Source organism: Prinia subflava, chromosome Z, assembly GCF_021018805.1.
Source record: "Prinia subflava isolate CZ2003 ecotype Zambia chromosome Z, Cam_Psub_1.2, whole genome shotgun sequence".
Classification (NCBI taxonomy): Eukaryota; Metazoa; Chordata; class Aves; order Passeriformes; family Cisticolidae; genus Prinia; species Prinia subflava.
Window position 1 is genome coordinate 6,495,560 of NC_086283.1, and position 15,561 is coordinate 6,511,120.

At 45.2% G+C, this 15,561-nt stretch overlaps 1 protein-coding gene across 1 annotated transcript in view; it reads left to right on the forward strand.

The window, feature by feature from the left end:
• The first annotated feature begins 14,006 nt into the window (after positions 1-14,006).
• The window catches only part of ELOVL6 (ELOVL fatty acid elongase 6), a 79,647-nt gene continuing 78,092 nt past the window's right edge, over positions 14,007-15,561 (forward strand). The window contains exon 1 of the mRNA XM_063421962.1: positions 14,007-14,312. Within this exon, the coding sequence (XP_063278032.1) occupies positions 14,224-14,312 (89 nt within the window). The 5' untranslated portion in view covers positions 14,007-14,223. The remainder of the gene's footprint in view (positions 14,313-15,561) is intronic.

Consider the following 15,561-nt stretch of genomic DNA (forward strand, 5'->3'; position numbering starts at 1 on the left):
AATTACAATTTTAAAAAAGCATTTCAGCAACACACTGATTGTCCCTTACAAAGTCACACATAACAGTAAACACACAGTGCAATGTACAGGAGGAGGAAGGGCGTCCCACAGTGACCAGCTTCCATTAAGTAATAACACCTAATGACAAAGATTTTGTCCTTGACCTCATCTTTGATGAGTCTTGGTATTCTCCGTGAACTGACTTGGGAAACTTTAGGTTTCTCAGATCATTTTAAGGGCAAACAGGAGTGAAAATCTTGCTATTTTAAGTTGTTGATTTAAATATAATCCCAGTTGCTAATGGCCAGAATCCATCACTGTGTGACAACTGCTTGCTGGCACACTTGGCCAATGCTGGCATCCAGGCTCTGGTGAGATAAATGCCCAGGTCCCAGAGATCACCATGACCGGCTTTACTTGCACTTGCAAGGAAGGGATGTGGCTGGAAATTGATCTGCATTTCCACTTCTGGAGGCCAGCATGGTCATGCATAATGCTTTTGATATTTCTTTTCTGAAGGCAGATGACTTGCCTTCAGTCCTATCTGAGGCTCTCAGAGACACCTCACTGCCTTGCTGGAGGGGAATGGTTCTTGCAATAGAAAAGCGTGTTTTCCCACACATACATTTAACTCTCGGAGTCCACGTAAACATAACCCTTACAGACTGAGTACCCTGTAATAATGCAGAAGGAGTAGAACAGTACTTCAACTCTGTCAGTTCCCAGGTGTGTTCATGTACTTCTTAAAAGCCTCTCATCTTCAGCAGTAAAACCCTGCTTTGTAAAATCTGAGGTACTGTTTTTCTGGCTGAGTTTCTGTTTTTCTGGAGCTGAGAAAGCTGTTGGTGTCCAAGCTGCACAGAACGCCTTATTGTTCTGCTTGTCAGCTATGACGCTGGGATCATTGCCTGCATGCTCCAGTGCACATCTCACAAATTATAGCTGTACCTGTATGTGGGCCCAATTAGGTTCTTTTGTGTACAGGGGGGCTGAGACATTTCAGTGCTGGCTCTGGCAGTGCCTATTTCCAGCACTCTGATGTGGAAAGGAAGAAAATAAAAATACTTCTTTTCACAAGAGAGAGCAGGAAAACCAGAAAGGAGACCTGCAGTAACACTGGCCACTGCTTTCCAGTTTTACTGTATTATCTACAGAACAGGCTGAAAGATCCTGGGTAGAGCAAGGGCCTGAGATGTGCACAAGCCACTGGGAAAGCAGGGAAGGAGCACCAATGATATGGTGGCAAACCCAGCCCAGACCTTTAGGGCCAGAGAGAGGTTGGGAATAGAAGCATTAAGCTTGAAGCTGATTTATAATCATCTGGGGGGTGTGTGTGTGTGTGTGTGTGTGTGTGTGTGTGTGTGTGTGCATTTTCCTTCCCCCTCCTCCCCAGTTAAAGAACGGGAAAGCAGATAAATATTTCTCTAGTTTTCTGGTAACTGAGGCCTTAATTTTACTCATAAGCTGAAAAAGCAATTAAAAAAATTCATAATGAAAATTGGAATCTTTAGGTTTCAAAGGCATTGAGAAGAAATTTTGGCTTATCTTAAAAATATGTTATTGGGGCAGAGGAAAGCATAGGATGCAACCTAATTCAGCTGAATTCACATGCGATCACTTGAGACTGAATTCTCCATTATACTGAGCTGCATTTGCTAACAAAGTTTAATCCAGTCTTGTTTTTTCTTTTTTGTTTAATAATTAAAGTTCATGGTACAACTATGCTCATGCTGTAACCTAGATAGTTCCCACATGTGAATGTCTGGCCGTAATGCTATTTCTAATAAATTTGGACTTGTTTTTATTTTTATTTCTTACTATTTAATTCAAAATTATTTTTGATACTAAACAGTTGTAGATGTTGAAGAAAAGGTGCTATAGAAATAACATATAGCATGTTTGAAGATTTGATTTCAGTAAATACACATGGGTTTGGACAAATTAAACAAATCTTGCCAGAAGATCCATGAAATGTTTTTTATCTAGGTGGTGAGAGATGCTAATAATTTATAGAGTAGGATTTGCCCTTAAAATGTCTTTTGAAGTTAAGGTCCTTATGTCACCTGTATCTAAGAATTAGTTGAATAAAGGGGATATCAATCAGTTCCTTAATATCTGACTGAGGTGAACATTTGTCAGCCAGGCTCTGAAAATGTGAAGATAGTGAAGAAACAGATGTTGGAGCAAGGAGATGATTATTAAGGCCGGCAGGAGGACAAGGGCTACAGATGTGCTTTTAAAGCCTGAAACCTGCATTTTCATCATCATGCTTGTACTTTGACTCAGTCTTCCCTGCAGCTTGAGCTACAACACAGCTTTTTTTGTAGACAAAAAGAGGGTGGTGACCTTCCAGACTGAAATTACAGATGAATGCCTTTGGAAAGGCAGCAGGAAAACTGAAACTTTGTTTCAGCTGTCAAAAATGAAAGGTATGTCTATGTCAGTCATGATGCATGTCGGCACAGACAGTTCTGAACTCATCTCTGGTCCCACTTCAGCCTTACAAGCCGGTTACAATACAAAAAATGCTATATTGTTGCGTGTTACGTTGCATTTTACAGAATACCTAGGAGTTATTTTACATTGAGGGTTAATGTTTACCTTTAATAATGTGTATGGTAAAGAAAGGTGCATAGTAGTTTAAAATACAGGCATAAAAAAAAATTTATTTTTTATTATTTCCATACAAAAATCAGTGGTGACAAAGTTGAATGAGTAGAGTTATCTAACACTCATCCAAAAATAAGTCCCCTTCTATTTCAGTTTCCTTTCTCTCTGCTTTTCATAGACCTTCAGTAGTTTTTGTCCCTGCTATTTTTCTTCTAGTTCAAAGCATGGCTTCCCTGCAGAGAAAACAGATGAAAGGAGTTTTGTCATTGATTTCAAAAGGGACTTGATTTGACTTCAGATCGTCTTCCCGGCCATCACAACAAAAGAGTAAGGGCTGGAACACACAGTCTAGGAGCTTTTTATGGAAATTCAGGTCTTTATTCTGAATACACCCAGGTGCAGCATTTCACAGGAAATTTCCCAAGGTTCAGCCAGATGATAGAAATCAAAAGTACAGTCTCACAGCCAGTCTGACCACTTTGTCTGAGACTGAAAATCATGAGGATCTCCTTTGAGCAGGGCTGATCCCAACAAGTGCATTGGGCCTTTGAGGTTAAATGTATTGAAAGGCAGTCATTAATATCACTGGATTTATAGCAAGGATGTATTTATGCTGAGGGAAATCTGTGGTGTAGAAGTACAAAATGCCAAGCTCAGTTGAAAGGTTTTGGGGCATGTGTGTGCAGATGGGTAGAAAGATGTGATTTTTTTCTGCTCTGTTTGGCATTTGTTTTATTTATTTTATTAAATTTTTGGAGTAATAATTTATTCTATGCAGCGTGTAGTGCTATTTGTCATCCTTATTCCTACAACTATTCCAAAATCAAGGCTTACTAGTTTTGGATGACACATTTCAGGTCAGTAAATTGAGAAATGAAATGAAACTGGAAAGCCTGTAGGAGCAAACCACCAGGAAAAACTCCTAAAGGACTGCTATTATCAGAGCATTGAAGAACAAATATGGAAAAAACATGCCTATGTTTCCTATTTATCTGAACAAAATAATGGCTGTGACCTACATAAGTTGTGGACAGGACAAGGTCTGACCCCAAACACGTTATGGACACATACAGCACTTTCTTCAGGGCTCCTGAGGGAACACCTTAGCCTGTCCACAGCAAGTCAGTGTGGAAGCTTTCATTTATAGATGCCAAAATGCCAGTAATATGGGAAGGTTTTCCAGTTTTGCTCTGCAATTGGATCAAAATCTCTCCCATCACTATGCATAGATCATAGTAACTGTGTGTGTGCATGAATATTAGCTTTGTTGGAGCACAACCTCCCTACCAAGGAGACTCCCTTCAAAATGCCTAATTATTCAGAGGTAAATTCAAGGTGAACCCACAACCTTCTTGAATGTGAGGACAGAAACTGTCCCCAAAGAACAGACCAATGAAGGTGTCAATGAAGGCATCTCAGAAAGAGTAAGTCAGTTACATGTTTTACTTTTCATTTTGATGTCTCAGGTGTCTTTGCAAAACCATTTAATGAAAATGTGATTTGGGATGTTTGCACTAGATGTGGAGGTTATATAGAGTCCTTCTCTACATTGCTGTTGGCAGATGAAAAAGCTGTGATGGAATTCACAGTAGATTTGAACCAGCTGGTGTCAACTGCCCTACCTCCACAGACTTCCACACAGCTAAAGTGGTTGACCCTTGGTAAAAATCTGCCCCAAATTCTGGTCCTTCTCCAAATTTGTCTCTTATTAGCAAACAAGTTTCTTGAAGTACCTTCATCATCTTGTGCCCCTCTTCTATCTAATATTTTCTGGAGTAAGACATCCTTCAGTAGAATACGTTTCACTAGGTTAATTCCCCTAAGGTTTATAAATAATAAGTAGCATAAGCACAGCATCTTATTTGTTGTATCTGCTTCACTTATTTCAATACAATTCAGTTGTATTTTCCTGCATGGAAACAGCAGGAAATAACCTGCAAGTACCTAAAAATACTCAGTACAGTACAAAAGATGGTACTGAGTAACAAAGTCAGCACAGCTCAAACATCCAGTGAAGCTGTGACAAAAGCCTCTCACAGACCAACTTACAGAGCCAAACTCCAAATTACCTCTTGGTGCAAGAGTCCTGATTCCCCCTGCCAAATAGAGGAGGAAGCAACACTAAAACCCAGTCCAGCAGCTGGATCCACTTATCAGGGTTTCTGAGTCCTAAAGCTGATGCTTGCCATCCTCTATTCAGTGGAGAGAAATGGAGTTGGCACTGGGGAAGAAAGACTGCTAACAGGCTGGAAATTGCTGTATGGACTGCAGAAATTAATTAAACTTCTACTGGAGCAGAGGAGAACCAATAGTGAAAGTTCTTGTGCTCTGCACCTAAAATTTACCTGGGAGCAAAACACCAGAGCTCAGGTGCCTGGCTATAGGGTTTATTCAGTCTCTACCCCAAACCCAACAGTGACATCATTGGAACCAATGAGACCTTAAACAGAGGGGGAGAACTGCTACTGGCCCCATCCCTTGAATCAGCATCCTGGGGAAGCCCTCAGGGGCACACGCTGCTGGGAAGGGGGATGTGGAGAGCTTACTTGAATTTTAGCACTGTCTGGCCCTTTTGCCCAAGCCTGGTTTTGGGTCTGGTCGTTATCCAGCAGTGTCCAAAACATAGGCTCCAGCAGAGGGCACAGCCACCCAGCATAAGAGGGGAGCTGGGCCAGCAGAGGTGGCAGCAACAGCAGCAGGATGTTCCAGAGAGCAGAGATCAAAGGATCTGCTGAGTTGGAAGATACCGACAAGGATCATCAAGACAAACTCCCAGCCCTGCACAGGACCATCCCCAAGAATCACACCATGTGTCTGACAGCACTGTCCAAATGCTTCTTGAACTCTGCCAGGCTTGGTGCTGTGACCACTTCTTTGGGTGAAGGATGTTTTCCTAGCATCCAACATAAATCTCTCTTGACACAACTTCAGGCCATTCCCTCATGTCCTGTCACTGGTCACCACAGGGAAGAAATCAGTGCCTGCCCCCACTCTTCCTCTCACGAGGAAGCTTTAATTGCAATAAGGTCTCACCTCAGTCTCCTCCAGGCTGAACAAACCAAGTGACCTCAGGCTCTTCTTCTAAGGCTTCCTCTGAAGGCCCCTCACCATTTTCATTGCCCTCCTTTGGACACTAACAGCTCAATGTCTTTCTTATAATGTGGCTTCCAGAACTACCAAAGCAGAGGGAGGGCATTCCTCCTTTCCAGCCAACATGTGAGGAGAAAGTAATAAAGGTCCTTCAGGGAGTTACAAATCAGGGGATGTGCTTTCCTTGTGTGAGGGAGAGCTTAGGGACCCCTTCTTTCTGTGATGCCTTCTGTGATGTTCATTTTAGCTCTGTGTTCTCCCCAGTCAGGGCTCTCCCTCTGCGGCATGATTAAAAGCACACTTGAGCTTTCTGTTTGTCCCAGTAGAGCATCATGGCAAGTGCAATTGTCATATAATACAACATGACAGTAACTAACGCCTAGCTATAGCACTACGGCATCTAGGTCTTTCTTCACTGATGACCACAAATCAGACAAGCATTGAATCAGACAAACTATGAACAGTAGGAGTAGGGTACATTTTAATTCTGTGGACAACATATGTAACAGTTAAGCAATGCAACAATTATGCTTTGTATGTAAATTAACATTTTCCTTCTAAGGCTCTCCCTACATTTAAAACTCAGTAATGAATTTAGCCTTCTGTATCAGCTGTGATGGGAGAGTTCTGCTCTTTAGAGAGAAAATGAAACAGAGAAGTGACTTGTCAGAAGCATCTTGGAAACTGCCATTGACCCATTTAGGCTTATTAGGAATAAAAACCATAAAGTTCACAGGTTTAGGGTGTTTAGGGTGTAACCATAAATTGTATTTGCACATGCCTGCTTCTGGGGCCTGACTGAAGCCCAACAAATATCCTGTTGATTCCCATAATAAACAATCAGCACTTTGACCTTCAGAGACCATGCCATGACACAAATTATAAGAAGAAAGTGATGAAATTTCCTGTCTTCTGTCTTGATTTGAACAGATGAGAGGCTCAGATAGGAAATAAATTGATTTGCTGTCCTTCCTAAGGAAGCTAGTGAAGAGCCCCATGTAGAAATGCAAAGAATATTCCTCTGGTTGGTTACTCATGCTGATCAGTGCTCATATCTGACCTATGCATATTCAAACCTTCATCTAATAGTTATATAAGCATGCTGGAAAATTCATCTCTCTTCTTTGGACTGCTCTGGACAAGAGAGAGAGAGAAATGACGGGAAAAAGGATCTTGATATCAAAGACAGTGGTGTCTTCATATGGGAAGGCAATTCTTATCCCTGGTAGGATCTTTCCCAATATCTGTACTTTTAAAAATATTGGAGAAAACCTCCATAGTTCCAGATTTTATCACCCTTTTCTTCATATTCAATATTACTTAAACTGATATAATAATGTCCTGTCTTATGTCCATATGACAACTTATGTATGACCCTCGTACCTGAACTCTGTACCAGAACTCCCTCATTTCCGGTTGAGAGCCAAACTTCAAACAGAGCCCTCTCCCACATTGAGAACAAGTTAACTAAACTGAGAAAACCTGAACCTACGGTTTTCTGATCAGAATAGTTGGCCCAGGGCTAATCTATTTCCAGCACTCTGCTTCTCTGAGTGAGAAGCTGTTTCTGCTGAAAGCTTGCAGTGCTGTGGCATCATCCTTGGACAGCACTTGGCTGTAGCAATACACATTTCCCAGTTTACAGATTGGGAGATAGATGGCCACGGAAGCAGTGGTCAAGATTAAACAAGATCAGAACAAGCAGATAGCTGCAACTGAGGAACAACCTGTCTGCTCAGTAATACATAAAACCCAAAGAGAACTGACCCTTCACACTTTAGCCCCCTTGCCATACTTAGCAGCTCGTCTTTCTTCCCTACACATCCCACAGCCTCTTCAAGAGTTTGCTAGCTCACTTGGTCCCTTTGAGATAGTGTAAGGGACCATCCCAATTCCAGCTGCACCGCCAGGTACACTACTCACCCTTTGTATGGGCCAGACCTAACCTTTCAAGGAGCCAACACAATTCATTGCACAAGCAATTTACCTTTCTTTTTTTAGATGAACCACCCACCCACTGTAGTGAGCTGCATCAGCTGATGGAGGGGGGAGTGCCAGGGTCGCAGAAGTAGGGGAATGCACAACCAACCGGAGAGCAAGGAGCAGAAACTCCCCTTCTGTGGGCAAGCAGGCTGGCTCAGCCCTTCCACCCAGGCACTCTCTTCCAGTGTGGCAATAGGTTAGAGTGCAGAGAGCAAGATGACTTGTAATTTTGGAACACTCCCCAAATAGCATTCATCCTCCAAACAACTGTCATTCCTGTGGCTCTTCTGTTAGACTGCAAACACCTTGATGCACACAGGCACAGCTGTGTGCCCAACTGCAGGTGACTGCATCCATGGGTATGTAGGCTAGGGTATTCACCACATTTCTGGGGCTGGTGCAGAGGACATGAGATTTAGGGGAACAGCTGCTAGAGGCCAAGAAGAATACTGGAGGGTATCTCACACAGCAGTACCAGACGCCCATCTCTCTGGAAATGAGTTGAGACTGAAGGAACTTACGTTAAGGGTCTTCAGCCATGATGTAGCATAGCTCCAGCTACACTGATGAAACTGCTGGGATATAGGATACTCCAAGGCTTGAGAAGCAGGGACAGAGCCCCTGCCCACAGACTTCCCTAAACCTCTGAAATAGTGACAGCAGATTTAACATACAGCTGGGTACAAAAACATATCCTTGACCCCACCAACTTCCTACAAAAATCCTTGTAGTTCTATTATCGTAATTTGTTCTTCTTCCTTCATGTATAAGAAAGCATTTCTTTTAATGCTATCATAGACCACTATTTTATGCCAACAAAAAGCACTTACGAAGCCAAAAAATACGTGTGCAGAAGATGTTCAAAGGTGTGTTTAAAAATTAAAAGCTCTTTAAAAACTGCTTATCCGTGCAACTGTGCAAATATTTCTATAAAGCATTTCTTTCTTGTACTTTAAAGTGCATGCATCTCTAAAGTGCAAAGTAAAGTTCTTTTCTATACTATTTTTACACAGATTCCAGATGGCACAGAGCAAGTGACTTTGCTATTGAAAATGAAAAGTTTTAAAGGAGGTGACTGTAAAGATTTCTTCTTCTTTTGGACTCCCTTCCTCATTGACTGCACGGTTCAGTATGACTGATGAAGTAAAAGAACAAGAGAAGAGCTCAGCAATCATTTCCCATTTTCAGTCTTGAAGAATGAGCCTAAGCATTATTTGAGGCACCTTTATTGTTTTTTGATAACTCCCTAAAAGTGAATACAATATATTTGTATGATTAACTGTCTTATTATTACACAGAAGAGCAAGACCTTCTCTTCCCTCTTTCTAATCAATGAGCCTTTGTGCATACCTGTATGATCTCATCAGCATCAGGAAGATTTTGCAGCATACCTATGACTTAATCCTGCCCTTCATTTTAATAATCTCTACATGACACTTGTGTAGCACATTCACACTTGAGCTATTAACAGTAGTAAGTAATCATAACCTTAAGAGTTAAGCAATAATTAACAGGAATTAATCCTGTTCCTGTCGTGAAGGAGCCCAAGTGATAATTTTCATCTTCAAATAGGCAGCAAGTGGGCACCATTTCCAAAGTCCATTGCTGACTCCATTACCTTCAGACAGCAAGTGTGTCTCCACATCTAGTCCCTGTTGAGATCACCAGGTCTTTCCAGAGCCACTGCAAGATACAGCATACAAAACTCTGCAGCAGAATTGCAATCTGTTTGTACTAGAAGCTGAAACAGTTGGGATAGAGCCTGCAAGCCATTTGGCAATGCTACTGTTGCATTATCAGGGTTTTTTTTATGGAAGGGAGTGAACTGATTTGTTCAGGAGTGACAGCAATATCAGTTTTGCTGGCTCTGGAAGCAGTTGAACCTGCACAGAACAGAAGCAGGTGAAAAGTCCAGGCCTGTTTGATGACACTTTCCCAATCACAGCTGGCAGGCAACCTCACTGCTAGAGGGTGAAATCATAAAGAACAAAACCCAGCCACAAGATTTTCAGGGTGCCCAGTATTTTGCTCTGCAACCACTTTATCAAAGCACCTGTCAACTTTTTGCTCACTTTCCAAGATGATGAAATATACAGAAACAGGCTTTCAAGAAATCCAAACTATAAAAAAGCATGGAAAGTAAAGGTTGAAGTACACACTCCTGTTGCTGTGTTTACAACTTTCCACTTTTCACCCAAAATACATGTGTATCTACCCAGACACTGGCAATAACAGCACTAAGCATCTGAAGCCAGGTTTTCTGCTTCTGTCTCTTTTGTACTGTAATGTAAAATTAAAATATTCTTTAGAATGTGATTGCACAGACCCCATTACTTCAACCATATTTTCCATTTTTAACTTAATTCAATTAAAAAGTAGTACATAGGAATGTCATGAAAATATATGGATTAACATCAAATACCATAAGTCAGTTCCTATTCCAATCTCTGCCACAGACCTTTATCATGATCTCAGCATGCAAACAAGTAGCTCAGCACAGGCATCCAGCTCCAAAATTATGTGCCCATATTTGAATTTTTTTTGCCTTTTGCTTCTGCATCTTGCCTCCTTGCCTTAAAAAACAGATTCTTTTTGTTGAACTCTGAACAATGAAAGTCAATGTATTTTCTCTCTCATTTACTGGTATCATCCTACCCAAGGTCGTAGAGAAGGGAGGACACTGTTGGTGTTGTGCTTTCCCTAGCTTGTACAGATGAAGCACTCCACAGGTCTGCAGATGTACTGGCAGATAATGCAGAAAAAGACTCGTGCCTTTTGCGTATGAATGAATGAGTACCATCTGGGATATGCTGAGAACTGCTACTAGTACTAGTGTGCAAAGATAGTGAATACAAATTCCGTGATTTATATGGAAATGGCTGTGAGGAGGGAGATCTTGCTGTTGGATTGTGCTTTATATATAAGATGTCATGTGATCCAAACCCACTGATATTTCCCACTTCTTGCCACAAACCACAGCCTAGAGCTTCAGCTCAAACTGAAGAATGCTTCTGGTTCTTATGGATGTGAAGGAAATACTGAGAGGGGCTGAGGAGGTGAACCATGTGAAGACAAAGATAAAATTACCCCACTTACAACAGTAAGCTTTTATCGAGCTAATCTAAACCATAGCCCTGACAATGAGGAGGGGCAGATTTCCATCTGAGCTACCTACAAGGGCTGCACCCTGGAGCTGCTGCCCGGGCCCAGCATGCACTCCGCAGCTTGCTGCTGCCTATCATCTTTTCTGTGGTAACCGGCATAAGCTGCACTAAAAACTTTTCAAAAGAGCTCAGATCTAGGTGCTTTCAGAGTGTGTGATCAGGCTGAAGTCCCTGGGTACTGTAGCATGACGGAAGGGAGTACATTGAGACATAGGCTATTTTACAGACCTTAAAGATAATACAGTAATCCTGTTTTAAATTTCCTTGTAATGTAATTCAGAATAGTGTTTACTACTAATTTATTACATACTAACACCTCGTGTGTACAACAGTTGGTTCATAGGGTTTGCTTAGACTTAGCATCCATTTAAGCAGCTTCCCAGCTGCCCATGGGTGAGACCAGGAGTAATGCAGTGGCACAACCAAATTGCAGGCCTGAGTTGCCAGGTAGCCTTGGACTGGCTGTTAATATGAGTAAACATCCTTTGGCCAATTTTGTTCATTGTCTGGCACTTGATGAAATCTTTCTCTTTTATCTTCAAGAATCTTCATTCTTGATACTAACTCACATTACCTTAGCCAAGAGCATCACTGAGTTGTTTCTAGGTTATGGGATATATAGAAGAACCCAGTTTTCCATGGCTTCCATTATTACATGTTGCTTTCATTTCAAGTATAGCAAAATCACAGACAGAGAGATTAAATCCTTTGATACATTAATTGATACAGCTGGAAATAAGCTCTTGAGCACATAGGCCTCCTTCAAGTCTTTGTGTGTTTTAGCAATCAATGTTACACTTAAATCACAAGGCAAACTCTCATTGCCACTTACTATACCTTATGTTGACATGTCAGCAGTATAGCATCACATTTCCCAACAGCTGCTAAGAGTTTAGTTGAGACTTATATAGTTTGTCTTGCTTATACATCAGCAAGACAAACTATTCAAAATTACTTCTTACAGCAATAGAAGCCTAATGGTTTTTGCAATAAGGTAACTCTATGACACAGAGAGAAAAGTATTTGCTTAGCAGCAGAAATGATAATGGTAAGGTGCCCAACCTGATTAGAGAGTTATCTGTAAATCCTGAATGAAGCTGTTTGCATTATTCAACCAAAGGGTCTTGGGTAAACAGAAACCACATAAACATATCTGGTAGAAAAATGTGTCATTTACCTGCTATGCCTTCTATATAGCCTTAGGAGACACGCTAAATAAAGGGAATAAATAGTAATGCTCAATAACTATCCATTTACTGATCACGATGAGCACCCCATAAAAAACCACAACAGTATGGAGGTATGCACATGAACAAGCACAGACGGACTAATGTTGTACTCCCTGTCTTTTGAGACCACATCACTCTCCCCGCATCCTTTCTCCTGAGAGGCATTTCCAACTTTCACTTCAAGTTTGTACTTTTATGCGAGAACTAATTAAATTACTTCAAAAATATTTACATAAAAGTTATTTTCCTTTAAAATAGACTATATGGTTTTGTTTACTGTTCTTGACTGCGATGAGTATACTCAACTAGAAGCAGGTCTTACAAACCCTTGAAGGCCAATAACGTTTTGTATGCTCTTCCATTGTTCACACAGATTTTGCAAGTGAACCCAAGCTTCAGGATTAACTTATAGATAGTAAAGGGCTAGGGGAAATTTTCAGGTAGAGCAGGACAGGAAAGGAAGTAAGATTCTCTGCAGATTATTTAACCCATGCAGAAGTCCTGAGGGCAACAGAAAACTTGGAAAAGTCCCAGGTGACTTTTTGACACTCACATGAATCTCAGTAGGGTTTAGTATTTCTAGGCTGATAATGTATTTTCTGAGACTATTACAGGACATTTTCAAGTACTGCTGTGACTTAACTTCTACATGATGTCTTGTACTCTCTAATGAAGGCTGAATGCCACACTTGAATGCTTTGCAAGTCTGGTTGGCACTTGAGTTCTCAGGGAGATAGAAACCCTGTGGGGGTAATAGCTAACCTCATCTGAAGCCCCATGGCCATCCTAACCCTAAAGAAGCCCTTGTCATAACACTTCATAACCTTCAGCTTCATCCTGTGCACTCCACCAGCTCTGACACCAGCTTTAGTTAGCTGCCACTGTAAGGGAGCAGGTCTTCAGGCCTTCGAGCTAATGTGCTGAAAAACATTACTCTGGAGAGCATGGTGGTCCAAATGGCGGCAGGGTCATCAGACTGGTTAGCTGTTGATGTCTCAATACTTGAGGGCTCTCTTTTTTCACTTTCTCAGTGTTTGGGTTTAATGATACTAAAGACTTCCATGTCAATGAGAACTGAAGTCCAGGAGAGTCAAGAGTGTGCTGATCTTGCTGGACCTGCTTGCTTAGGCTGGCTTCCTCGGCACTGTTTTCCTCCTGCCTTAAGACTGCAAGTTCGGGGAGGGGTTGGGACCACTCTTTTAGCTCGGTTCGTACTGCAGCGCACATCTAGGATGCTGCTGGAGTCGGAAGAGCTCAGCTGGAAACATCAGCAAGAGGCAGATGAGAGGGAAAGGAATATTAAGGCCACGCAATCACCGTGTGACCCAACGGGGAGAGCAGCTCAGCAGGTGATGGTGAGACTTAGGGACTCTGCCCCATGTTCCACCAGCCCCATCCATACTGTGACATCCAAAAGCGTGTCTGTGCGCTGCAGGGAGCTCGGGGCAGCCCGGCATGGGGTCACCCAGCTGCAGCTCCTGTCCCCGCAGCAAGCTGGACACGCCGGGCAGGAGGGCAGAGAGCTTCTTCCCGCGGGACGGAGGCATCCACAGCAGGTGCACTGGACTCTAAATGAAAAAGAGGACGTGTCGGGGGATGTGCAGGCTTCTTCTGGGGGAATGCATGCGTCTGCCCTTCTGGCTAAATCCAAGCTTGTGCTTCTTTAGCTCTCGGCTGGCCGGCGAGGCCACGCAGGGCGCTGCGGCATGGTTTCAGCACAGGGGTGGGGGCTTCCTAATTTTTGTTGCTATTTTTGACAGCCTGAGGGTGGGGGAAGGAGGGGGCTGGGGGTGTTCCTCCCCGCCAGGACCGCAGCCTCAGCGCGCTCCGCCGATGACCGCCAGGGCAGGGCGAGGGGCGGCGGGGGGCGGGTGTCCCGGGCGGCGGCGGCGGCGGCGGCGGCGGCGGGCGGGCACTAAGACCGCGCCGCCCCCGGGCGCTGCGCGGCGGCCGCAGAAGAGGAGGAGACCGGCGGGCCCGGGAGGAGAGGCGCGGAGGGGAGCGGAGCTATGTTAAACCCGGGGTACCGCTGAGGCGGGGCGGGCCAGGCCAGAGGCTCTCCGGCGGCGGGCGCGCAGGGGCCCGGCTCCCGAGGCGGCGGCAGGCAGCATCTCGGCGCGGGGAGCGGCTCCGCAGCCACCGGGCCAATGAACATGTCAGTGTTGACTTTGCAGGAATACGAATTCGAGAAGCAGTTCAACGAGCATGCGGCCATCCAGTGGATGCAGGAAAACTGGTGAGTGCCGCCCCCGGGCCCCGCCGCCCGTCCGGATCGGAGAGGCGCTGAGCCCATCCGGGTGCGCGGGTTGCGCCCGGCCGGCTCGGCTCGGCTCGGCTCTGCGCCGCCGTGCACGGGCGCTGCCGCCGGCGCTACCTGCGCGCCCGGGCGGGGTCCACGCCGCCGGGTTACACAAGGCCGGAGCATCCCGCCGCCGGCCCGGTGCTGTGCGGTGCGGAGCCCGAGCTCCACCGCCGCCCCCTCCGGCCGCGCCCCGGCCCTCCCGCTGGCCCGGCGGCGCAGAGCCGCACACGTGCCCCGGCTCTGCCCTCGGCCTCCCTTACTTCCATCCTTCCCCGACCCTACGGTTCCCCACGCTGCAGCCTCACTCAAGCAAGTTGCGCGTTTGCCCGCGCTCCTCGTGGAGCCCCTCTGCCTGCCCCTCCCCTCCCCCAGCTCGTATTAAACTTCATTTGCAGCCATGCGGTTATTAACTTTTCCGGCGTGTGCGTGCGGCCGGGGAGCCGGGGTGAGCCGAGCCCCGGCGGGACCGGGGCTGCGCAGGGGCCCGTCGGGGCTTCCCGGGTGGCGGCGAGCCGGAGCCTGACGGCCCCGCAAAGGAGCACTCGCACGCTCACAGCCTGGCCGAACGGGAGTGGCTGTGCCGAGAGGCTGCTCTTCACCAGGCCATGCCCCGGGGACATCTCTGGGCCCTGGCCGGCAGCGGGGAGACAAGAGTGGAGAGAGCGCTCCAGCTTCCCTTGCCCCCTCCGTGGGGCCCTCTGAGCTATCGTCGGGGCCGGGAACCCTCTCTCTATGACACCTGCCCACCTTGCCCCACTCCTTGTCCTGGCTTTGTCCACCTGCACGGGCCTTGTGTTCACAGTCTGCCCCTGCTCGCCTGTGCCTTGCTGATGCACTGTCCCTGACCACCCTCTCCTAGTGCCCAGTCTTGCCCTTTCTGCTGCTCCTGTGGTCTTCTCTCCCCAGCTAGCCCCCAGCTTGCATATTGCCTGCATGCCCTCCCGTGGCCCGACTGTCTGCCCTTCTGAGCTGCTGAGTGAGCACCTTCCCCATGCCACCCTCATGTGACAGTGGTAGGATAGGACTACCTCTGGGCCCAGGCTCTAGTGTCTACATTTGTAGGGCAGAAAAGTCCAGGATCCTTGGTGGATCTCAGCCAGAGATTTGCTAGAATCCTTTAGTGATTTGTGTGGGGAATTTTAAGGGCAGTATAATTAAAATGACCATTTAAGTGCATGTGTGT